The following is a 26180-nucleotide window of genomic DNA, read 5'->3' as shown; positions in this document are numbered from 1 at the left end:
TGGTGACTGCAGCCATGAAATTAAGAGATGCCTGCTCCTTGGAAGAAGAGCTATGACAAACCTAGACAACATATTAAAAAGCAGAGACATCACTTTGCTGACAAAGGTCCTTATAGTCAAAGCTACGGTTTTTCTAGTAGTCATGTATGGATGTGAGAGTTGGACCATAAAGAAGGATGACAGCTGAAGAACTGATGCTTTTGAATTGTGGTGATTGGAGAAGACTCTTGAGAGTCCCTTGAACTGCAAGGAGATCAAACCAGTCATTCCTAAAGGAAATCAATCCTGACTATTCATTGTAAGCTGTTCCTGAAGCTGAAGCTCCAGTACTTTGGCCACCTGATGTGAAGAGCCAACTAACTAGAAAATCCCTGATACTGGGAAAGATTGAAGGCAAAGGGAGAAGGGGGTGGCAGAGGATGAGATGGTTAGATAGCATCACTGACTCAATGGACATGAATCTGAGCAAACTCTGGGAGGTAGTGAAGGACAGAGGAGTCTGGCATGCTGCAGTCCATGGGATCGCAAAGAGTAGGACATGATTTAGGGACTGAACAACAACACACATTCTTTACTCATCCAACAAACATTTGATTTTTCTGCCAAGTCTTTCCTTTCAAAGAAGATATCTTGCATTTGACTGTTTTTATAAAAAATATATGATCGGGACTTCCCTGGTGGTACAGCGGATATTGACAGCCAATGCAGGGGAGGCAGGTTCGATCCCTAGTCTAGAAGAATTCCCACATGCCACCAAGCAACAGAACCTGTGCACCACAACTGCTGAGTCTGCTCTCTAGAGCCTAAGAGCCACAACTGCTGAGCCTGCACACTGCAACTGCGGAAGCCCATGCACCTGGAGCCCATGCTCCACAATAAGAGAAGCCAGCACAATGAGCAGCCCACTCACTGCAACTAGAGAAAGTCCATGTGCAGCAATGAAGACCCAGCGCAAACAAAAATAAACATAAACAAATAAGTTTTTTAAAATAAATAGATGATAATTTGAAAAAAAAAACCTAGAATATACTAAAACTAGGTGTGCAAAAATGAGAAAATAAGAGCCTCACATAATACCCCTAATCAAGGGAGTACCATTTCAGGGCCAGGGTTAAAGTGAGGTGAATTTTGCCTCAGGTCGAAAATTTAAGAGGAAGGGGAGGCACTAAAAAAAAAATCAGTAATATTTTAATTTTAAAAAAAATCAAAATTATTGATTATTGTAAAGAAAGTCCAGGATGATAGTGAGAGGGTAATAGGCAGAAAGGCCAGGGGTCTCCAAATGGAGGAAATAGGCTGCAAGTGTTAGACATTTTTTCTCTCTTAAGTGGCAGGAAGAAACAAACTATTTTTTCCTTCTCTAAACAAATTTAAAAGGTTTCTCTTAAAATACTGTGTTGCCATAATGACACCTGGTTTCACCTGAAGTTAACTATTCTCAAACCTTGAGTTAACCAATGCATTTTTCTTATGGAAATGTTTGTCTTAAGCTATGTTAATGTACTATGCATTTACCCCAGACTCTATCTTCAAGTTGGTTCCGCCTAATGGCTCAGGACCTACTTGAAAAACCAGTATGTTATACTCAGATATTGTTCCCCTAATCTATGTAAACGAAACTATTTGTATGGTAATCTGCCCTTCTACAAGATTCAAGTCAATCGTTTTATGGCCCGGGATGAATCATCTGGTGCCAAGATTATCCCAAAATGCATCTTCTGGATGGGGGGCCTGGTGCCATTCTGAGTTTTAAGACATTTCTTTCTTTCATTAACAGACTGCTAGTGACTATATAACATCCAGCTGAAGACTAGCAGGGGGGTACTCTTTCTGCCCCCTTCTGATGCCTATGTCAGAAGCTTTCTCTATCTCCTTTATACTTTAATAAAACTTTATTACACAAAAACTCTGAGCGATCAAGACTAGTCTCTGGCTCGGACTGAATTCTCCTCTGGAGGCCAAGAATCCCGGAGTCTTTTCGTTCAGCAACAACCTTTCAATACAATGCCTAAGTTTTAAATAAAGGCAGGCTCCACCTCTGTGCATGCCACACTCAGCCTCACTGACTGTGCTGTTATTCCCTGTATGTTCCCTCTTCCCAGCAGATCCATTCTCTGCCCTCCTCTGCTCAGTTCTGGTTTCCCCTGGGCAGGCTGGTCCCTAAGGGCTGCATCGATGGGCTTCTTTGTCTTCTGGCTTCCAGCTGGGCTCAGCCATTAGGAGGCACCTGTTAGAAACTGGAGGGTGGGAGGAAGGAAAGGTTGGCGTATTTCTCTCCCCACTCCATCTGCTCTCATCATCTACTAGAAGGACACCCTGGAGTTGGAGCATTTGGGGCCACTTGGGCCCAGCTTTGTTACAGATCTGAGGAGTTCAAGTGGGGAGCTGCACACCTGTGCCAGGTTCTTTCAGCATCCTGAGAACAGGATGTGTGTGAAGCTTTAGGACTCAGCTTTGCCAAGGTCCACCTGCTCGCTTCAGCCCTATGCCAGCTGACCAGTGTTTCTGTCCACAGCAAACCTGAAGAAGCTGGAAGAGCAGGCCCGCCAGGGGAGACTTCCTCCTCACCCCCTAAGTAAGCTGTGCTCACTTTCATTCAGTCCTCACCACCTGTTGATTACATTTCATGCCTGTCAGACTGCAGATTTGAAAAGTTGGAAGGAACATTCACCGTGTAAAAGAAAACACACCCTGGGGCCCAGAGGTGTTAGTCCTCTCCGCCCACTCTCCCGGGCGGGGGGTGGGGGGGTTGGCGTTCAGGAGGCAGTGGGTGGAGGAGGATGTGGAGGGGAAGACAGACAGACCTCCTCAGAAAAAGGAAAGTTCCTGGGTGACAGAAACATGAAAAAACAAGGGCAAAGCGAAGTGAGGAGTGAGCATAACACAGGAAGGCAGAAAAAGCAACTGTGCCCTGAGGGACACCCAGGAGAGGTCCAGGGGGAGTGAGGAGAGAAAAGCAGGTGAGAAGCAAGCAACACAGCAAGTCGGCATCGAGCCCCTGCAGTGAACACCATTCCCCTGATGGAGGGCTGTGAAAACTCCTTCTCAAACAGTTTAAAGCAGGAAGAAAATGAATCTAACTGGGGATGGTTTTAGGTGTTGCCCCTTTATCTTATGCTCAGACTGTTAGTTGAATTTCGAATTCTCTACTTGGCCTTTAGATTCTCTCCCCATGGATTCCACAACACCCCTGTGGTCCAACAGGGGAGAAAGACATGTAAAATAATGTGCATAATTACAGAAATCCGTACAACCCAGAGAATGGTCATTTCAGTTGCTGGGGGGGGGGGGGGTGGACTGAACTGAGTGTGGATAAGGAAACGTTGCATAGACAGCGCATGTCTGAACAAGGTTTAGAAGGCTTAACAGGAGCTTCTTTCGTGGCTCAGACAGTAAAGTATTTGCCTGCAATGCTGAAGACCTGGGTTCGATCCCTGGGTTGGGAAGACCCCCTGGAGAAGGAAAAGGCTACCCGCTCCAGTATTCTGGCATGGAGAATCTCATGGACAGAGGATCCTGGCAGGCTACAGTTCATGGGGTTGCAAAGTGTCTGACATGACTGAGCAACTAACACACATCACTAACATAAGATTTTTGATATTTTTCCTTCCTGACTCTAAGTTCTGCTTGAATAAACAGTGACACATATCTGGTAATACAATCATTGGATTATGAAACACCTTTTGAGGATAAAATGACACCACAACACAGGTGAGATGTGCTCTTAAGAGCTTAGAATAGTTTCTTCCAATGTTGATTTTGGTTACGTGGAGTCTCATTCATCCTTACATCTGACCTCTATACCAGGATATCATTAGTTTTTCACAGAACTAGACCAGGAAGAGCCAGGGGAGTGTATCAAAGACAGAACGGAAGAAAATGAGACAACCCAATGGTTGATGGGGGGGGTGGGGGGGGTGGGATGGACAATTCATGTACTTCCAATGGACAAAGGCTAAGACAGTCAGGGAGAGAATAGCAAACTTTCTGATCTCAAAATAATTCCTTGGTCATTTGCATCCAGCAGAAATCCAGACTTACTCAAGACATGGGATTTAAAAATAAACGGGAACAGGGACTAACCTGGTGTTACACTGGATAAGAATCTGCCTGCCAATGCAGGGGACACAGGTGGGATCCCTGGTCTGGGAAGATTCCACATGTTGCAGAACAACGAAGCCCATGAGCCACAACTACTGAAGCTTGTGTGCCTTGACCCTGTGCTCTGCAACAAGAGAAGCCACCACAATGAGAAGCCCGAGCACTGCAACTAAAGGGTAGCCCCCACTCTCCACAACTAGAGAAAGCCCATGTAAGTTAATCAATTTAAAAATGGGGACCGAATCTGAATAACAGTACTTTGTATTAAATTATTTGATATGACTATTAGCTATATGTCTGCAAAAACCATCCATACACCATGCTGCTAGAATCCAGCTGCTAAGACTGACCCAATCCTTCATTATGTCACTCCTTCACTCAAAAATTAACTATCCCCTTGATGTGTAAAAGATAATGTGAAAATGCCCCTAACCTTATATTCAGGGATTTCCACAACTGGGTTCCATCCTGCTCTACTACTTGCAGACTTTTTGTTTGTTTTTAGTTTTGTTGTTTTACTATTTCTTTGCAAAAAACTCTCTTCTTTGGCAAAACTAGTTTGCTCAGTGTCCCCAAAACATCCCCTACCATATGATTGTTGCTGACCTTTCATAACGATAATATTCTTGCCTTCCCACCCTCATACTTGACTAGGCTATTAGATATTTTTCCTCTGTAGACTCCTAGCAGTAATTATCTCTTTTTTATACTCATACAAATTTTTTTAATGAAATGCAAGTCTCTTGACATGATTTCAGAAATGTCTGTAGTTAACAATGGTTTAGTATTATATACTGAAGATAACAGCAAGGATCTCTAGACCGAGTCATATCCACTTACTTACACTCTAACCTTTAAAGTGTACCTGTAGGATTTAGATTATCTTTAGATTGATCTATAAAACATAATAAATTATAAAATCGATTGCCCAATGTTTAAGAAATGGCCATTGTACTTGAGGTAGAAAAGCACTTTAATCTGTGATGAGAGTTTATTACATACTGTAGCTTCACATATCTTGTTGAACCAGGTTTTCCGTGGGTGTGTCTGTTTGATTATGTTGTTTAATTTTGGGGAATTTTGCAACTGTTGTGCATAAAGCAGTGAGGCCCTTTGTGAAGGCTGAACAAAGGTTCATTCATTCATGCCTTCACAAGTTTTCACTGAGCACCTTCTATGTGCCAGGCACTGTGCTAAGTGCCAGATGTATACGGACAAAGGTGTCCTGTTCTAAACGAGTTCTTTAACATTAGTTCAGGAGACAGGGTTAAGGCTTGTGACAGAGCTACACCCAAGGGGCTCTGTGTCAGTGATCCAATGCCATAATAATGCTGAGTAGCAACCAAGCCCATAACTTTAGTGGATGAAACAGTAACTGTTAATTTCTTATGCATCTGGAGTGGTTGCCTAGGCAGTCCTGCCCATTTTGGTTGGGTTCAATGAAGTGTCCAGGGGTTAGTTTCTATTGGCTGATCTAGGATGGCCTCATCATGTTGATTCATCTCTGTTTCAAGGGTCTCATCCTCCAGCAGGTTTGTTCTCATAGCACTGGCTTAGATACAAGAGGAAGAGCATGCTCAACTAACTGCACAAATTATTTTTAAGCTTCTGCTTTAAACTATCCCATTGGTCAAAGAAAGTTGCATGGCTGAGACTGGAATCAGAGTTATACAGCACAGGGCACAGATCAGAGATGGGAGAATTGGGGTTATCACTGCAAACTACTGCAGGTTCTGAATACACACACCAGAGGCACCTAACTCAGCCTAGGGAGATAAGGAGTGGCTTCTCCAAGAAGGTAGTGTGACTTGAGCAGAATTTTGAAAGAGAAGATGGAAGTTAGCTAGGGAATAAAGAAGATGCTTTAAACAGAGCAACCCACATAAGCTAGTGTAAGTACTTCCACATGTTTGCCTCACAGATGCATATACCCTTTGCCTGTGAACCTTTTCCTTCTTTCCCATTTGGAATTTAGATGTGAGTTCTAGACGTGTGGCAACATCCTTACGACCATGAGGCAATAAGTGTCAGGTTGAAGGTCTGCAGAAAGATGGCACTTAACAGCAACATCAAGTCACTGTAACAGCCCTAACTGACTATGCCCCAACTTCTTTGTCAACTGTGTCAGCTGAACATAGATGCAAAAATCCTTAACAAAATTCTAGCAAACAAAATCCACCAACATATTAAAAAGATGATACATCATGACCAAGTTGGCTTTATCCCAGGAATGCAACGATTCTTTAATATCCACAAATCAATCAATGTAATACACCACACTAACAAATGAAAAGATAAAAATCATATGATTATCTCAATAGATGCAGAAAAAGCCTTTGACAAAATTTAACATCCATTTATGATAAAAAAAAAAAACTCTCCAGAAAGCAGGAATAGAAGGAACATACCTCAACATAATAAAAGCTATATATGACAAACCCACAGAAAATATTATCCTCAATGGTGAAAAACTGAAAGCATTCCCCTAAAGTCAGGAACAAGGCAAGGGTGTCCACTCTCACCACTACTATTCAACATAGTTTTGGAAGTTTGGGCCACAGCAATCAGAGCAGAAAAAGAAATAAAAGGAATCCAGATTGGAAAAGAAGTAAAACTCTCACTGTTTGCAGATGACATGAACCTCTACATAGAAAACCCTAAAGACTCTATCAGAAAATAACTAGAACTAATCAATGAATATAGTAAAACTGCAGGATATAAAATTAACACACAGAAATCCCTTGCATTCCTATACACTAACAATGAGAAAACAGAGAAACTAAGAAAACAATTCCATTCACCATTGCAACAAAAAGCATAAAATACTTAGGAATAAATCTACCTAAAGAAACCAAAGACCTATAGATAGAAAACTATAAAACACTGATGAAAGAAATCAAAGAGGACACAAACGGAGAAATAGACCATGTTCATGGATTGGAAGAATCAATACAGTGAAAATGAGTATACTACCCAAAGCAATCTATAGATTCAATGCAATCCCTACAATGCTACCAACAGTATTTTTCACAGAACTAGAACAAATAACTTCACAATTTGTATGGAAATACCAAAAAAAACCTCAAATAGCCAAAGCAATCTTGAGAAAGAAGAATGGAACAGGAGGAATCAATCTGCCTGACTTCAGGCTCTACTACAAAGCTACAGTCATCAAGACAGTATGGTACTGGCACAAAGACAGAAATATAGATCAATGGAACAAAACAGAAAGCCCAGAGATAAATCCATGCACCTATGGACACTTTATCTTTGACAAAGGAGGCAAGAATACACAACGGAGAAAAGACATTCTCTTTAACAAGTGGTGCTGGGAAAACTGGTCAACCACTTGTAAAAGAATGAAACTAGAACACTTTCTAACACCATACACAAAAATAAACTCAAAATGCATTAAAGATCTAAATGTAAGACCAGAAACCATAAAAATCCTAGAGGAAAACATAGGCAAAACACTCTCTGACATAAATCACAGCAGGATCCTCTATGACCCACCTCCCAGAGTAACGGAAATAAAAGCAAAAATAAAAAAAATGAGACCTAATTAAAATTAAAAGCTTTTGCACAAAGAAGGAAACTATAAGCAAAATGAAAAGACAGAATTCAGAATGGGAGAAAACAATAGCAACTGAAGCAACTGACAAAGAATTAATCTCAAAAATATACAAGGAACTCCTGAAGATCAATTCCAGAAAAATAAATGACCCAATCAAAAAGTGGGCCAAAGAACTAAACAGACATTTCTCCAAAGACATACAGATGGCTAACAAACACATGAAAAGATGATCAACATCACTCATCAGAAAAATGCAAATCAAAACCACAATGAGGTACCATCTCATGCCTGTCAGAACGCTGGAGAGGGTGTGGAGAAAAGGGATCCCTCTTATACTGTTGATGGGAATGCAAACTAGTACAGCCACTATGGAGAACAGTGTGGAGATTCCTTAAAAAACTGGAAATAGAACTGCCATATGACCCAGCAATCCCACTGCTGGGCATACACCGAGGAAACCAGAACTGAAAGAGACAAAGTACCCCAATGTTCATCACAGCATTGTTTATAATAGTCAGGACATGAAAGTAACCTAGAGGTCCATCAGCAGGTAAATGGATAAGAAAGCTGTGGTACATATACACAACAGAATATTACTCAGCCATTAAAAAGAATGCATTTGAATCAGCTCTAATGAGGTGGATGAAACTGGAGCCTATTATACAGAGTGAAGTAAGCCAGAAAGAAAAACATCAATACAGTATACTAACACATATATATGGAATTTAGAAAGATGGTAATGATAACCCTGTATGCAAGACAGCAAAAGAGACACAGATGTATAGAACAGTCTCTTGGACTCTGTGGGAGAAGGCAAGGGTGGGATGATCTGAGAGAATAGCATTGAAACATGTATATTATCATATATGAAATAGATCGCCAGTCCAGGTTCAATGCATGAGACAGGGTGCTCAGGGCTGGTGCACTGGGATGACTCAGAGGGATGGGATGGGGAGGGAGGTGGGAGGGGAATTCAGGATGGGGAACACATGTAAGCCCATGGCTGATTCATATCAATATATGGCAAAAACCACTATAATGTTGTAAAGTAATTAGCCTCCAACTAAAATAAATAAATAAAAACTGTGTCAGCAAAAGGAACTTGATAAAATCCCCTGAAAAATTACCTTGTTCTTCAGTATTTCACACCCCACCGTGACTTCCCTTTCTTCCTTCAATCAGAGCCCCCATTCCTTTAGTGAAGCCAACTCCCAAAGCTTTGCATCATTTGCAGCAGTGATGACATTTCTCTCCAGAGAAACTATTTATTTCCAGAATGACGTTTCTAAATTTCTAGAATGTCAGGTGCTCTGGATAAGACAACATCCCTCCCCAGGCCTCATCATCGACAAGAGTAAAGATAGGTGCACCTTGGATTCTCCTGGAAGGTCTTTCACACTTCCCTTTCCTCAGTACCCAGAGTCTGGCCAGCATTACCTGCCTTGAAATCATCATTATTTGTCATCATGATTCTCTTTATGCTGGTTTATGCTAGTCACACAAGAAGCCCAGGTTTCTAGGTCATTCCTTATCCCTTGCATTACATTTCATCCCAAATGGTCCTTTTCATCCTGTTTTCTAATCTAATTTCATACCCTATCTCCTGAAACTCTTCAGGAATTGGTTGTTGGGATCAGTAAAATCCTTTTCGCAAAGTCTTTTAATTTTCCCTTCTCCTTGCTCTAAGGGAAATCTGGCTCTTCTTTGAGGACAATGCTTCCTCTGTAGCCCTCTCTTGGGATGGCTGTGTTTCTCCCACACCCTGCAATGGAAAAGGTGTCCACTTTGTCCTTATCGCTACTTCCAGGCCATTCTGCTTTCTTCCTTCCCAAACGTGCCCAGCTTTGATTCTGACATTAACCAGACTATTCTACCCACTGGAGTGGGTTGCCATGCCCTCTGCCAGTGGATCTTCCTGACCCAGGATCAAGCCTACATCTCTTAATGTCTGCTGCACTGGCAAGCAGGTTCTGTACCACTAGCATGCCACCTGGGAAGCCCTCACTGCTGTCATGTAGCCACTATCACCCTCCAACCCTGTTTCCACATGATCTCAATACCCTTACAGACAATCCTTCCAAAACACTAATTTCTAAAATCTTTGACCTCCTCTCCTCCAAACATCTGTCCTCTGTTTTAGCCCATTTATTCCCTTTGTATCCTTGATTCTCCTCCTATCTACTTAGATTCTGTGTCTGTTATAATCACTCTTTCAAATACAACCTTGGTTCTCTTTCCAAGCACACTTCGCTGTACTTTTCTGATCGAATATAAGCCTTTAAATCTGACCTTCTTCCCCCATACATGCACAAGTGTAGCAGCTGAACGTGACTGGAAAATTCACATCTCTCTGCTAACTGTTCTCACTTTCAGTTTATGACCGCTCACCTTAAAAAGGACTTCAATGTCACTCATCAATTCTACTTACATTATCCTGGCACAGTTATTAAACCATTCTCACAGACAGCCAATCCACAACTCCCCCTCTCTTCAAAATTTTCATAACATCTTCCTTATCCTAAGATGACAACCTTGTCTCTTAGTTCACCAAGTTAAAAAACAACAACAAAAAGAAGAGAAAGTCCATAAGGTCTCCACCTCCCTGTATGCGTGCTCATGAACTCTGCCTTCTCTCCTATTAATAATGATTAACTTTTGCTTGCTAAGTCGTGTCTGACTCTTTTTGACCCCATGGACTGCAGCAATGATGAACAGTATGTGCTGCTAACTTGGGCCAACTCCTCCACCTGTGTACACCTGGTTCCATCAGTCCAACCATCCTCTCTTCCTGGACCATTTTCCATCAGTAAATAAACAAGCGGTTACTTTCTCATCTTTAAAAACAACAACAACTGACTCTTGACCTCACTTCTCTAACGACAATACCATTTCTCCTCCCCTTTAGACAATAAGAATTGGCATCTCCAACCCTTTCCTCTATCAGATTTTCATCCTTTTGACTGCATAGAATGTCCTCTTGTCAAGGTCATTAATGACATCCACATTGCTCTAATGGTCAATATCTATCCTTAATCTTTCTGAAGGTTTAAATATGATTACTCCTTTCTCCCTGAAACATTTTCTTCTCTTGGCTACCAGGGCACAACACATACTCCATGGCATTATATATGTGTGTGCATATATATATTAGTATATATATGTATATCCAACTGCCCAATCAACAGTCCCACTTGGTTGTCCAATAGGCATCTTGAACTTAACACATCCAAAATCAAATTCCTGATTCCTATCCCCAACCTAATTCATTTTTTTTTAATGGCAACCATATTCTTGAGTCAGCCTTGACTCCTCTCTTGCTTTCACTCCCATATCTGATCCATCAGTGAATTGGTTGACTCTATTTTTAAAATATATGTTTTAATAGATATTTAAGGATCTACTAACTCCACTGCTTTTACCCTGATCTGACACACTGGTCTCTTGATTCACCTCCTAGCTGACCTCTCAGTTCTGCCCTTGATCCTCTTATGGTTTATTCCCCTCCCTGTAACCCAAATAATCCCCTTAGAATACGTTATTCTTAAACTTATACCCTCAAGTAGCTTCCCATTTCACCCTAAGTGACAGTCAAACTCCAACTAACAGGGACTCCTACACAATTTGTTCCATGCTGCCTTTGTTACCTCTCAATTCCTCTTTCATACCACCCTGCTTCCTCACTCTGATCAGTCACACAGCTTTCCTTGTGATTCCTGGCTTAGCACCTCTGCACTTGCCTGTTCCTTTTGCCCAGAACGGTCTTTCCTCGGGTATTTTCCCTACCTCCTTTAGGTCCCCACCAAAATGTTACTTTTCCTGACCTTTCTATTAAAAATTTGGGACTTCCCTGGTGGTCAAGTGGTTAAGAATCCATCTGGCAATGCAGGGGACATGGGTTCGATCCTTGATCCAGGAAGATCCTACATGCCACGGAATAACTAAGCCCATGCATTACAACTAATGAGCCTGAGCGCTAGAGCCTGTGAGCTGCAATGAAAGTCCCCAATCACAACGAGAGAAATCCCGTGCACAGCAGCAAAGACCCAGTGCAGTCAAAAATAAACAGATAAACCTTTTTTAAAAAATAAAACTTGGTCACAATCTCTTCTTTCCTTATTTTTCTCCATAGCACTTATCACGAGCTGATACACTACACATTTTATTTGTGTTTTTGTCTCCCACGCAACAGACTTCAAACTCCACAGACACAGAGAATTTTCTCTGATTTGTTTCCTGCTGTTTTCAGGGCTTAGAGTAGTGCCTGGAGTGTAAGAGATACCCAAAAGTATTTTTGGAGTATATCACATGGAGTGTAAGAGATACCCAAAAGTATTTTTGGAGTATATCACATGAAGATTATGATGGAGCGTTGCGAGACAACAGCATGGCATGCTGAGTTTTCATCTCGTCCGTGATGAGCTCCACTGCAGCGTTTCCATCAGAAGACTGACAGGGATCAGACCTGGACAATGAAAGATCAGTCTAGCCACAGGGTAGAACAGAGACTGGAGGGGTGGAATTGGAGGTGGCAGGAATACTTGAGAGGATTTTGGCAGAAATTTAAGTTAGAAAAATTGAGAGCCTGAGCAAAGACAGAGGCTATGGACATAAAGAGAAAGGGAGTGAATTTGACAGTTACTTAAGGGCAGAAGAGACAGACCCTGGTGATTAATGTGATATGTGGAATACAGCCCACCAGAAGACATCCTTTTATTCTCCCAGATATCACCCCCTAGAAACCCCTAGACTGGGCCATTATGGATCACCTGTAGCAGTCTCTGCAGATTTTTGAAAGCCTGGAGCTATAATTCTTAAATCCCACCCTGTCCTGATTCCAGGTAAGGCCCTGTGTAACAACGTCAAGCTCCTGAACCACTAAGAATTTACAGGTTTGGGCTTTACCAGGAACTCCTGGTCTATTTCCCATTTTCTTACCCACTCTTGTCTGCCCTGTTAAGGAAACTCAAGAAAGCAAGAACCACCAAGAAACTTAAAACTGTGTTTACTTTTTACCTTCTACTGACCTACCTTAATTCAGCTTCTTCTCCCATGGTTGACATAGATACTTCACAGATGCAAAGAGATAAGGGCTATCCTATTGCCAGGGAACCCCCACCCAGGGCACAGTTCAAGGAAGCAAGCGCTATTGATGGCATTGTCCATTTGATAATAGGATTTATAGTAAAAGACTCCCTTCCTGGCATACTTCTTCTCTTGGCTTCCCAGGATGCTAAGGTCCAACTACTATAGTCTATACATGCTTAGCCAAAACAGAAAGCTCTAGTCCTCCAGAATTCATTCTTTAAACCCAACCCCTTAACCAATATCTTAATTGGGACTGACATCAGTCTTTTGTAAGCCACACAGGGCTGTCGACCAATGGAGGGAGTTTAACATCACTTGAGTTTCAGACCTTAACACCCACATTGCAGGCTGCTGCATACTAAGTGAAAAGAGGTGAGCTGGAGCCCCCACATGAAAAGGAACACAAGGAAAGCTGGACTGTCCTTTCAGTGTCACCGTGGACAGGAAAAACAAGTAGCCAAGTACATCATGAGGAAACTCCAACCCTAGTACACAAAGAGTGATGGTCTGGGTGAAGGTAGCAAGTATGGGTACTGTAACTGGCACAGGGCTTCTCCTCGATCTCTGAGAAAATCAGACTTTGTTTCAGGGGCTGACCCAGGGTCTCTTCACCATTCAGGTGGGTCCCCAGACTGTAAAAATCCAAGAGCAACTGTTAGAGCTCAGAGCTCTGCTGTATATGGTCCGTGGGAGACAACTGGCCCCACAAATTACAGTTTGAGAAGCACCTGAAGGGCATGCAGACTTCTGTAGGGATCCTTAACTTGGGACCTCCTTGAAATTGAATATGATTTTATGTTTGTATGATAAGCACATGAGCACTTTATTTAGAGAGAAGGTCATTATCAGATTCTCTGCGACTTAAGAGAGACTGGATCTGTACAACCTTAACTCCATTTTCCAAAATGGTAGAATTAGCCACACTTCAAGTGTTCAATGTCCACATGTGGTAGTGATCACCATGTCTGTGCAAAAACATTTCCTCACCACAGAAAGTTCTATTGGACAGTGCTGCCTTAAAGAAATGATCCGTGGGATAATAAGAAAGTAATATTACCTGATGAATAAGCCTAGGCTTTGAACTCAGACCCAGGGTGGAGTTGACACTCTGCCACGATAAACCATGTAACTGTGGATACATTGTTTAGCTTCTCCAAACCTCTATTCATCACCTGGAAATTATGGAATTTATCTCCCAAGGCCATGGCAAAGACTAAAGGTGAAAACCCAAATAAGTGTGAAGTACAGTACCTGGTTTGTAGCAAGCTCTCAAGAAGTGGTAGCTACAATGGTCTTTCATAGTCTTCATGCTCCATAATTCCTTATTCAGTTCAGTTCAGTCACTCAGTCATGTCCAACTCTTTGCGACGCCATGAATTGCAGCATGCCAGGCCTCCCTGTCCATCACCATCTCCCAGAGTTCACTCAGACTCATGTCCATTGAGTCAGTGATGCCATCCAGCCATCTCATCCTCTGTCATCCCCTTCTCCTCCTGCCCCCAGTCCCTCCCAGCATCAGAGTCTTTTCCAATGAGTCAACTCTTCTCATGAGGTGGCCAAAGTACTGGAGTTTCAGCTTCAGCATCATTCCTTCCAAAGAAATCCCAGGGCTGATCTCCTTCAGAATGGACTGGTTGGATCTCCTTGCAGTCCAAGGGACTCTCAAGAGTCTTCTCCAACACCACAGTTCAAAAGCATCAATTCTTCGGTGCTCAGCCTTCTTCACAGTTCAACTCTCACATCCATACATGACCACACGAAAAACCATAGCCTTGACTAGACGGACCTAGTTGGCAAAGTAATGTCTCTGCTTTTGAATATGCTATCGAGGTTGGTCATAACTTTCCTTCCAAGGAGTAAGCGTCTTTTAATTTCATGGCTGCAGTCACCATCTGCAGTGATTTTGGAGCCCCCCAAAATAACATTGTTTCCACTGTTTCCCCATCTATTTCCCATGAAGTGATGGGACCGGATATTGGGAATGCCCAATAAGCTTTAAGCCAACTTTTTCACTCTCCACTTTCACTTTCATCAAGAGGCTTTTTAGTTCCTCTTCACTTTCTGCCATAAGGGTGGTGTCATCTGCATATCTGAGGTGATTGATATTTCTCCCAGTAATCTTGATTCCAGCTTGTGCTTCTTCCAGCCCAGCGTTTCTCATGATGTACTCTGCATATAAGTTAAATAAGCAGGGTGACAATATACAGCCTTGATGTACTCCTTTTCCTATTTGGTGGAGAAGGCAATGGCACCCCACTCTAGTACTCTTGCCTGGAAAATCCCATGGACGGAGGAGCCTGGTAGGCTGCAGTCCATGGGGTTGCCAAGAGTCAGACACGACTAAGCGACTTCACTTTCACTTTTCACTTTCATACATTGGAGAAGGAAATGGCAACCCACTCCAGTGTTCTTGCTTGGAGAATCCCAGGGACGGAGGAGCCTGGTGGGCTGCTGTCTATGGGGTCGCACAGAGTTGGACACGACTGAAGTGACTTAGCAGTAGCAGTTTCCTATTTGGAACCAGTCTGTTGTTCCATGTCCAGTTCTAACTGTTGCTTCCTGACCTGCATACAGGTTTCTCAAGAGGCAGGTCACATGGCTTGGTATTCCCATCTCTTTCAGAATTTTCCACAGTTTATTGTGATCCACACAGTCAAAGGCTTTGGCATAGTCAATAAAGCAGAAATAGATGTTTTTCTGGAACTCTCTTGCTTTTTCCATGATCCAGTGAATGTTGGCAATTTGATCTCTGGTTCCTCTGCCTTTTCTAAAACCAGCTTGAACATCTGGAAGTTCACGGTTCACGTATTGCTGAAGCCTGGCTTGGAGAATTTTGAGCATTACTTTACTAGCGTGTGAGATGAGTGCAATTGTGCGGTAGTTTGAGCATTCTTTGGCATTGCCTTTCTTAGGCATTGGAATGAAAACTGACCTTTTGCAGTCCTGTGGCCACTGCTGAGTTTTCCAAACTTGATGGCATATTGAGTGCAGCACTTTCACAGCGTCATCTTTCAGGATTTGAAATAGCTCAACTGGAATTCCATCACCCCCACTAGCTTTGTTCGTAGTGATGCTTTCCAAGGCCCACTTGACTTAACATTCCAGGACGTCTGGCCCTAGGTGAGTGATCACACCATCATGATTATCTTAGTCGTGAAGATCTTCTTTGTACAGTTCTTCTGTGTATTCTTGCCACCTCTTCTTAATATCTTCTGCTTCTGTTAGGTCCATGCCATTTCTGTCCTTTATCAAGCCCATCTTTGCATGAAATGTTCTCTTGGTATCTCTAATTTTCTTGAAGAGATTTCTAGTCTTTCCCATTCTGTTCTTTTCCTCTATTTCTTTGCATTGATCGCTGAAGAAGGCTTTCTTTTCTCTCCTTTCTATTCTTTAGAACTCTGCGTTCAGATGCTTATATCTTCCCTTTTCTCCTTTGCTTTTTGCCTCTCTTCTTTTCACAGCTATTTATAAGGCCTCCCCAGACAGCCATTTTGCTTTTTTGCATTTCTTTTCCGTGGGGATGGTCTTGATCCCTGTCTCCTGTACAATGTCACGGACCTCCATCCATAGTTCATCAGGCACTCTATCTATCAGATCTAGGCCCTTAAATCTATTTCTCACCTCCACTGTATAATCATAAGGGATTTGATTTAGGTCATTCCTGAGTGGTCTAGTGGTTTTCCCTACTTTCTTCAATTTAAGTCTGAATTTGGCAATAAGGAGCTCATGATCTGAGCCACAGTCAGCTCCTGGTCTTATTTTTGTTGACTGTATAGAGCTTCTCCATCTTTGGCTGCAAAGAATATAATCAATCTGATTTTGGTGTTGACCATCTGGTGATGTCCATGTATAGAGTCTTCTCTTGTGTTGTTGGAAGAGGGTGTTTGCTATGACCAGTGTATTCTCTTGGCAAAACTCTATTAGCTTTTGCCCTGCTTCATACTGTACTTAGTGTCTGTGATTAGATAATAGGCCATCATGACTAGCCTGTAATTTCCTGAGGCATTTTTTATTTAGTTATTTTGGGACATTTTATAATTTACTTCTCTTTAGAATATTTTGTAAATGGCCACTAAAAACATTTTTAACAAACACCTATAAACAATCCAGTGTTAAAAATAAGGAAGCCAAAAAAAAATTATTGCCCAAACTCTGAGGTCACTGACACTGTTTTTGGAGAGAAGTCTAACAACCACTGAACACACACCACCTCCCAGCCCCTTTCAGACAGAAAAGTCTGTGCTTCCTATGCACTGTGGTGGGGGAAGGTAGTGGTCATTTTTTAAAATAACTTTTATTCAATTTACTTAGTAAATTGAATTATTTATCATTAATTAATTAAAATTAATTCATATTAATTTCTTTAATAATTTGGCTGACTGAGTTTTTCACATTTAAGTTAACTGAATAAAAATATTCAGCTAAACTGAGTCACTTTGCTGTAGAGATAAGCACAACTCTGTAAATCCAACTATATTTCAACTAAAAAATTTTTTTCAATTTGCCTATTGCTTTATACTCACAACAATCAAGTAAATTAGTTCAGAGTAGTTGCATGATTTGCCCAAGTACACACAGCTAGTTAGAAGCTATAATCTTTTACAATAACTTTTTTTTCCTTAAGGGGGAAATTTCCCATATGCCGAATAAAGGCCAATACATGTACATCCTCCCAAAGAATGAGTTACTACATCTAGGCAGGACATCTAGTTACTACCTCGCACAAGAAGGGTGAAGATGTTGAAAAAAACACAGAGGCCAAAAAAAAAACTTATCTCCCTAAATACTGTGGGGTGAACAGGAAGGTACAACCCAGAAATACCTTCTAGGTTTTCTCTCCTCTTTTTGCAGCAGAGATTAAGAATAAGGCATCACGTTGGGTCATTTTGGCTGTCATTGTCCTGTGACTTCCCTATCAACCTCAAGTACTTCTGGAGTGCTTTGCCCTTTCTCCACTTTGCCCTAAGAGAGTTAACCTTTCCACTGCCTTTAAGGAATCTGAATCCAGCATCACCTTCCAGTTGAGGGAGAGAATACTTCCTCCTTTGCTTCTCCAGGCCCAGCCCATTCAAGCAGCGTCTCCCCACCCCTCGAGTCTCTCAGAGTTAAAGCTGCTGGGATCACATCTCCCTGGCAGTCAGTGCTTTCTTAACCCTGTCTTGGAAGGTGGCTGATTTCTGGCCAGAGGAAGAAGACAGTGAAATGTGCTCTGAGTAGGGATGGTTATGCAAGATTCGAGGAGGAGAAGGAAGCTGAGAGAGGAGCTGGTGAGTCAGAGGAAAAAAGCTGCACAATTTGGCTGGCAGAGCCTTCAGAGTGGTGGAGAAGGCCAAGCCATTAACAAGGTAAGGAGAGAATTTCTCGTGTACACCTCCAGAGCAGGGTCATTATTCCCAGGTCCTTGGAGCGGAGTTTCAGATAACAGGGGACAACTAAGCTAGGCATTTCTTTGTGAATGGCAGAGAGGAGGTGTTGGAGAGGGGCTGGATCAGAATCACCTGGATAATCCCCCAAAACACAAGTTGCCTGCCAGCAGCTCTCCTAACCCCACCCACCCCCATCCCTAAGAAAGACCCTAGAAACTGAGTGGGGCTATTCTGATGTATACTTTATGGCTGGTTCGTCTTACTTATTCCAGTGCTGGCTTCTGTGGTTCCTGTACCTTCTCCTCTGCTCAGGTGCTGGGAAGTGAGGACCAGAGGTGCTAGGAGCTACAGATTTCCTCTAGCTCAGCTGAAATTTAGTGTGATAACTGAATTCTCAGATCTGGGACCCAAAATATCCGGGTCTAATCATGCGGGGCTGTTTTTATCATTGAGAATTAAAGTTCACTTATTCTGAAACATGGAGGTGTGGCTCATCACCGTTCTGTGTGATGTATTTAATGGGAGTGTTGTCATTACTGTGACCAGAAGGGCTTTCAAAGTTGTGGGGCTCCATTCCGATGTAAAAGAAGATTACATTATGAAGCCAGTGAGTCAGCCAAGGTAGAAGAGACTTCTGTCTTGTAAGGCTGTGGACAAGTCTGGAACTTCTAACTGGAAGTAAAATACCTTTTTTTTTTTTTAATTACTTATTTTGGGGCTTCAGGCTACTCTCTAGTTGTAGTGCTTGGGCTTCTCATTGTGGTGGCTTCTCTTTTGGCAGAGCACAGGCTCCAGGGGCACAGGCTTCAGCAGTTGCAGCACAGGGCTCGTCAGTCACGGCTCATGGGCTCTAGAGCACAGATTCGGTAGTTGCAGCACCCTAGCTTAGTTGCTCTAATGCCTATGGGATCTTCCCAGATCAGGGGATCCAACCCGTGCCTCCTGCATTGGCGGGTGGATTCTTTACCACTGGGCCATCAAGGAAGCCCCATGTGGAACATTTTTAAAGTCTTTATTGAATGTGTTACAACGCTACTTCTGTGTTACGTTTTGGTTTTCTGGCCACAAGGCATATTGGATCTTAGCTGCCCGACCAGGGATCGAACCTGACCCCCTGCCTAGGAAGGCAAAGTCTTTATCACAGGACTGCCAAGGAAGTCCCAATATCATGTTTGTTTTTCTTTTATTTATTAATTTTTGGTTGGACTGGGGCTTCGTTGCTGCACTTGGGCTTTCTCTACTTGCGGAAGTGGGGGCTACTCTTTGTTGTGGTACTCAGGCTTTCTCATTGTGGTGGCTTCTTTTGTCACAAAGCACAGGCTCTAGGCATGCTGGCTTCAGGAGTTGAGGCACACAGGCTCAGCAGTTGGAGCTGTCGGGCTCTAGAGCTTGGGTTCAGTGGTTGAGGCACACAGGCTTAGTTGCTCTGCAGTGTGTGGAATCTTCCCAGATCAGGGGTCAAACCCATGTCCTGTGAATTGGCAGGCAGATTCTCATCCACTGCACCACCCGGGAAGACTCCAATATGTTTCTAAATTACATTTTTGGAAGGAGAGGACAGGTTGTGCTGTGAGTGTTTTTTTCCTTCTATTTTCTTCTTTTACTAATGGACCCAGGGAATTTTTGTCATTAGTCTATTGCCCCTCAGTGGGGCTTTAATTTCTTATTAATAAATATTTTTTTAAATGATGCTCATGGTTTTTACCCCCTTAGTCCTAAATAATACATGCTCTGTATAGAACCTAATTTTTTGGAGTTAGGTTCATTGTGCCATATTGCTTCTAAACTATGGTTCTGACTTAATATCTTGCTCCATGCAGTTGAGATAGTATTGGTTTTGTGCTCAATACTCAATAAAATGATCTAAATTTTAGTAACTAATATGGGTTTGATCTCTGGGTCAGGAAGATCCTCTGGAGGAGGAAATGACAACCCACTCCAGTATTCTTGCCTGGAGAATCCCATGGACAGTGGAGCCTGGCAGGCTACAGTCCATGGGGTCGCAAAGAGTGGACATGACTAAAGTGACTTAGCATGTGCACACACATGCCACTTCTCACACTCATTTATTTAGTCATTTGTTCAACAAATGTTTAATGAGCCCTAATCAGTTGTGTGTTTTATGTGCCTGTAAATGAGATAAGACATAGCATTCACCTTTTAGTAACAGCAGCCCAGTGAGAGATATTCATCCTCCACTGTACTACAGGGGCTTCCCCTGTGGTTCAGCTGGTGAAGAATCTGCCTGCAATGCGGGAGACCTGGGTTCAATCCCTAGGTTAGGAAGATACCCTGGAAGAGGAAAAGGCTACCCACTCCAGTATTCTGGCCTGGAGAATTCCATGGACTCTATAGTCCATGGGGTCGCAAAGAGTTGGACATGACTGAGCAACTTTCACTTCACTTAACTGTACTACAGAGAGAGAGATGGATGGGAATGGAAAGTTCGGGGGGAACTAAATCTTGGGAGGAAACAAGATACCTTTCAGGGAGAAAGCTGAGAGGTAGGCAGAATCTTGAGGAAAGAGTGGTTGTCTTGCAAATGTCTCAGAGCTTGTAAACAATGGGGCAGAGGCTTCCCTGGTGGCTCAGTGGTAAAGAATCCACCTGCCAATGCTGGAGACATGGGTTTCCATCCCTGGTCTGGGAAGATCCCACTTGCTGCGGAGCAACTAAGTCCATGTGCCAAAACTACTAAGCCAGTGCTCTAAAATCCGGGAGCCACAGCTACTGAAGCCCACCAGCCCTAGAGCCCGTGCTCCACAACAAGAGAAGCCACCACAATAGGAAACCTGCGCACCACAACTAGAGAGTAGCTTCTACTCACTGCAACCTGAGGAAAGCCCTCGCAGCAACGAAGACCCAGCACAGCCAAAAATAAATTAAATTATTAAAAATAAATAACAGGGCAAGTTGGAAGAACTGGAAGTAAAATTCAGAACCTAAGGTGTCAGAAAGGGAAGGGAGTGACAGGAGATCTAAGATCAGATTATGTAGGGCCCCCAGACATGAGAATTGGGGATTTAATCCTATATGAGTCAGAAAGCCACTGAAGGACTTTAAGGAAGGGAGTGACAGGCTTGTGCTTTAAAAAGATAGATTTTGGCAGCAGTGAATGAGGTGGAGAGCTGAGGGAGAGAACTGAGAGACAGAAGTGAGAGGCTACTTACTATAAAAGCCAGGCTAGAGAGAAGCAGACTCATTTCGATAACAGGGAGGGCAGGGTTCAAGCATGCATCAAATAGCCAGAAAAGAACACTCAGAAAGGTGCACTAGGGACCTCTCATAAATGCTTCCCAACCTCAAGGAGGGTCTACAGAGCAGGTAGTGTAGGACAGGCCGGGGAGAGGTGATGGTTAGATAAGAGGAGATTGCCATGAAAAGCCTTCAGTTTCCTGTTCTTTCTGGGCCGCCTCTACACTGATTCCAGCTACTGCAGAAATGATCTTTCCCTGAGACACACCCTCAAGGGTCTCTGGCTGAGCTCATCAGCCCCATCATGGGTTGCTTAGATCCAGGTTGTATCCAGATCCCAGTGACAAGAGATAGGATTCACTTTACAAAAGCACACTTTCCTGCTGGCTAAGGAAAGTGCTCATGGAAAGGAAAAACAGAAAGAAAGTGAGAGGGTTCCCTTGGCAGTCCCTGAAAACCATGCCCAATTAAAGCCTGAGGACAACTGGGGATGAATCTGAAGGCCAGGCTCCAGCTCTGGGTGAGAATGGGCATGAGGTCAGGAGCCACAGGCAGGCAAGGAGTGCTCAGAGCATGTAGCCCACTCTGGACCCTGAGCTGGCCCAAAGCCACATGGGGGCAGGAGGTGGACTTTTGAAAGGTCCATGTTACCAGTCCCTAGGAAATGTTATCTTTCCTGAGCTGATTATAGGCCCTGCCTATAAAATTCTATCCTTATATTGCTACATAGGTCAAGTTCTTTCCTTTCTCTTTTGCTCCATTAATTCCTATATTTGTTCTAAACTTTTCCTCATATTCGTATTGTCTTTGGGAGAAGGTCTCTGGTCAGTTCCTCAATACTTGGCTCAATCCTTGAGTCATTATCAAACATGGCTTAGTTTCTAATCATTTCCTCTTGGGCTCAAGTTCAAAAGAACTAGGTCCTGTTCTTCTTAGCTGGTCCTGCTGTAACCTTCAGGGCCGAGACAGGAATTACTATTCATTAATATGTTCCTGGCATATAACAATGTGCTTTTTTTGGCACCTGGGAGAGATGATCCTCACTGGATCTGTCGGCACATGTGGAGGAAATGCATTGTTGTCATGAATGGAAGAGAAAGGTTTCTGGGCCACTGCCACTTAAGGTTTGGTTGAGGTCATCACACACTTCCCAGAAGGTTCAGGGGACTTCCAAGGGAAGCCTATGGGCTAGCAAAGCATGTTCTACCTCTTCAGGAAGCAAGCCATAAACTCCAAGAGTCACATCTGTGGCTGTCCAATTCCTCCTCTAAAATCTGCTTCCTAAAATCTCTGGAGCTCTAGACACAGACAGTGGTTTATGACCAGTATGAAGCCTAACTGGACAACAGATACCAAAGGTACACATACCCATACTCTCTGACTCAGCAATTCCACTTCTTGGGAGTTAGCTTACATGCTTGGATAATGATGTGTGAACATAAAGGTCATTATTGAAAGCTCTGAAAAGCCAAAGACTGGAAACAACCCCAAAGCTCACCAATGAGGACACTGGTTAAATACTGATAAATTGTGGTACATCTGTACAATAAAATTCTATGTTGTGATAGCCTAAGATACCCCTCTGTTTGTTCTTCCCCGGTCTTCCACTTCAGCATGATACCACTCAGAATGAAGTTCCTGCTGTTCCTGGCTTCCCAGATGGCCATCTTCATTCTGTTCATCCTTGTATACTCCCACAACGACAACTCCCTGCAGGTGAAGGAGGAACCCAAGTCCCCGCACATGCATGTGCTGGTCCTGTCTTCGTGGCGCTCTGGCTCCTCTTTTGTAGGGCAGCTTTTTGGACAGCACCCAGATGTCTTCTACCTGATGGAGCCCGCCTGGCATGTGTGGATGACCTTCACACAAAGCACGGCCCAGAGGCTGCATATGGCTGTGCGGGACCTCATTCGGGCCGTCTTTCTGTGTGACATGAGCGTCTTTGATGCCTACATGAATCCTGGCCCCCGGAAACAGTCCAGCCTATTCCAGTGGGACGGCAGCCGGGCCCTGTGTTCCCCACCTGCCTGCAATCTCTTCCCGCGAGATAAGATCATACCCCAGGCCCACTGCAGGATTCTGTGCCACAAGCAGCCCTTCGAGGTGGTGGAGGAGGCCTGCCGCACCTACAGCCATGTGGTGCTCAAGGAGGTGCGCTTCTTCAACCTGCAGGTGCTCTACCCTCTGCTGAGAGACCCTTCCCTCAACCTGCACATTGTGCACCTGGTCCGGGACCCCCGCGCAGTGTTCCGGTCCCGAGAACGCACCACGAGTGAACTTGAGATTGACAGCCACATTGTGATGGGGCAGCACTGGCAGCAACTCAAGAAGGAGGATCAACCTTACTACGCGATGCAAGTCATCTGCCAAAGCCAGCTGGAGATCTTCAAAGCCGTGCAGTCCTTGCCCAAAGCCCTAAGGCAGCGCTACCTGCTCGTGCGCTATGAGGACTTGGTCCGGGACCCCCTGGGCCAAACTGCCCGAATGTATGAATACGTAGGGCTGAAATTCTTGCCCCGGCTCCAGACTTGGGTACATAATATCACTCAAGGCAAGGGCATGGGTAAGCACGCCTTCCACACAAATGCCAGGAATGCGCTCAACGTCTCTCAGGCCTGGCGCTGGTCCCTGCCTTATAAAAAGGTTTTTCGACTTCAGAAAGTCTGCAGGAATACCATGAACCTACTAGGCTACCACCTTGTCACATCAGACCAAGAGCAGAAAAACCTGTCGCTGGATCTTCTGTCTACCTGGAGCCCCTACGAGCTGGTCTACCAAGAGGGCTGAGGCTCCATCTCCACCCAGCACCAGCTTCAGCCACATTAACTGAAGGCTGTTTCTGAGCTTTGACAGTATATGTCAGTGTATGCGTGAGTATGGGTTTGCCCACACATGTTCAAATCGAGAGATCTCTGTGTCTCTGCTCATTTCTAGAAAAGAGGCTTGGGAACCTTATGTGAGAAGCACACACCAACCAACAAAACAGAAGTGATGTCTTTCTTCTCTTTTTGGCCTTCCTACCTGTGTATACCTCAGGGATTCTGTGGCCTGGGTCCTACATGGTACAAGCAGTATCGCTGGAGGAAATCCATAAACTCCTCTATCCACATCTTGCCCTATGGGAAAGGAGAGAAACAGGAAAAAACAGGGAAATGGGTCTTCTGCCAAAGAGCCCACCAACACATTCAACAGGCATGTGAACTCTGAGCCCTCAGAGCTCCCAGTGGATTAAAAACGAGAGCAGGGATCAGGGTGGGATGCTTACCTGTGAGCCTGGCCATAACAACTGTCAACTACCACAAATACAGAAGAAAATCTCTGCACAACAGAGCAAGCTTTTAAGTTCATGGGGTGGCTGGACCCAATTTGGACATCAGTTCCCCTCAGTGTTTTCCTATTTTAAGCTGTGAAACTGCCGTCTGTTAACACTAAAATTTCAAAATAAGATTCTGTTTGGAGTGTACCTCTTTATGCTTTCTAATTAGTTAGTAGTAAATGTTCATTCTTATGGGATCTTAGCTAACAGTTTAATCATCTTTATAGATTTCTTTTACTGGAATATTTTACTTTTAAAATTAAAAAAAATATTTTTACTATAATATAGTTGATTTACAATGTTGTATTAATTTCAGGTGTACACACAGTGATTCAGATATATGTATATATTCTTATATTTATAGATTCTTAATAAATACTTCTGTTATTTATCACCCACACATAGAACAAAATTGTTAAGACAGTGTTTGGTTCAGACGATGGACTAAGTCTAACTTGGTCAGTACTCATCTATACACTGCCCTCTCAAGAATTTATGGCACCCCACTACAGTACTCTTGCCTGGAGAATCCCATGGACGGAGGAGCCTGGTAGGCTGCAGTCCATGAGGTCCCTAAGAGTCGGACATGCCTGAGCGACTTCACTTTCACTTTTCACTTTCATGCATTGGAGAAGGAAAGGGCAACCCACTCCAGTGTTCTTGCCTGGAGAATCCCAGGGACAGAGGAGCTTGGTAGGAGGCCGTCTATGGGGCCGCACAGAGTTGGACACGACTGAAGCGACTTAGCAGCAGCAGCAGCAGACAACCACAGCTAAGCCCACTCTCATGTAAGCTGTAAGCTGTAATAATACAGGATGCATCACTCTAGGTTCTATAGTTCTTTTAATCTCATACCTCAGCCAGAGGACCTCAGTTATAATATAATTGGTGCCATTCAGCTCTTCCTGGTCGCCTCCCCTAACAAGAAAGGTTCCTTCCTTCAGTCTTTGCAGGATTCCTCACATCTAGTTGTGTATCAGAATCACTTGTTAAAGATGTGTTTTGTCATGTCCAACTTCGGATCTACTGAAGAAGCTGGGATTCTGTATGTTTATCACATGACTCTAACTCTTCCACAGCCCGTCTGACAGTGGTATCCCCTGCCCTGGGCAGCAGCACTCTTTGCCTTCTTGCTCCAAGACAGATGGACTTCTCCAGTGCCTGCCGAGTATCTAAGCACTTACTCATGACACAGGTGCTATCCTTAGGTTGGAAGGAATAGGAAGAAGGTCCCTGTGTGTCTGAAACTCTGTGTCTGAAGTCCTGACTCTATAAACATTTCTCTTTGTTCACATCTGAGAGGTACCATCATTTCACTGTTCCTTTTGTTCCCATGCCCACTTTCGGCATGGTCCTCACTTCATGAAGCTCCCTCCACGTCAGATGGAAATTTTCCCACTCCATTTTGCTCCTGGGTTGTGCCACCCCTGAGATGCTTGAGTAGATACCTTTGCCATCTGGGTCTTTGAAGTTAATTTATATGGGTTTTAAATGAGTGAATTTATTCTAATATCTAAACCCATGCCACTCTAGACCCTCCTCA

General features: G+C 43.5%; 1 protein-coding gene across 1 annotated transcript; it reads left to right on the top strand.

Annotated features, from left to right (window-relative positions):
* The first annotated feature begins 22935 nt into the window (after window positions 1-22935).
* On the top strand, window positions 22936-24108 carry CHST4 (carbohydrate sulfotransferase 4). The gene has a single exon (XM_068993493.1). It carries the CDS (start codon window positions 22936-22938, stop codon window positions 24106-24108), a length of 1173 nt encoding a protein of 390 aa, XP_068849594.1.
* The last annotated feature ends 2072 nt before the right edge of the window (window positions 24109-26180 follow it).

This window comes from Capricornis sumatraensis, chromosome 20 (genome assembly GCF_032405125.1).
Source record: "Capricornis sumatraensis isolate serow.1 chromosome 20, serow.2, whole genome shotgun sequence".
In the NCBI taxonomy this organism is placed as follows: domain Eukaryota; kingdom Metazoa; phylum Chordata; class Mammalia; order Artiodactyla; family Bovidae; genus Capricornis; species Capricornis sumatraensis.
The sequence above is the reverse complement of the archived record's forward strand: the minus strand, read 5'-3'. Positions and strand labels throughout refer to the sequence as shown.

What these genes read in the sequence shown, in the direction of transcription:
- CHST4 (XM_068993493.1), top strand. Translation starts at nt 22,936, where the DNA reads ATGATACCACTCAGAATGAAGTTCCTGCTGTTCCTGGCTTCCCAGATG.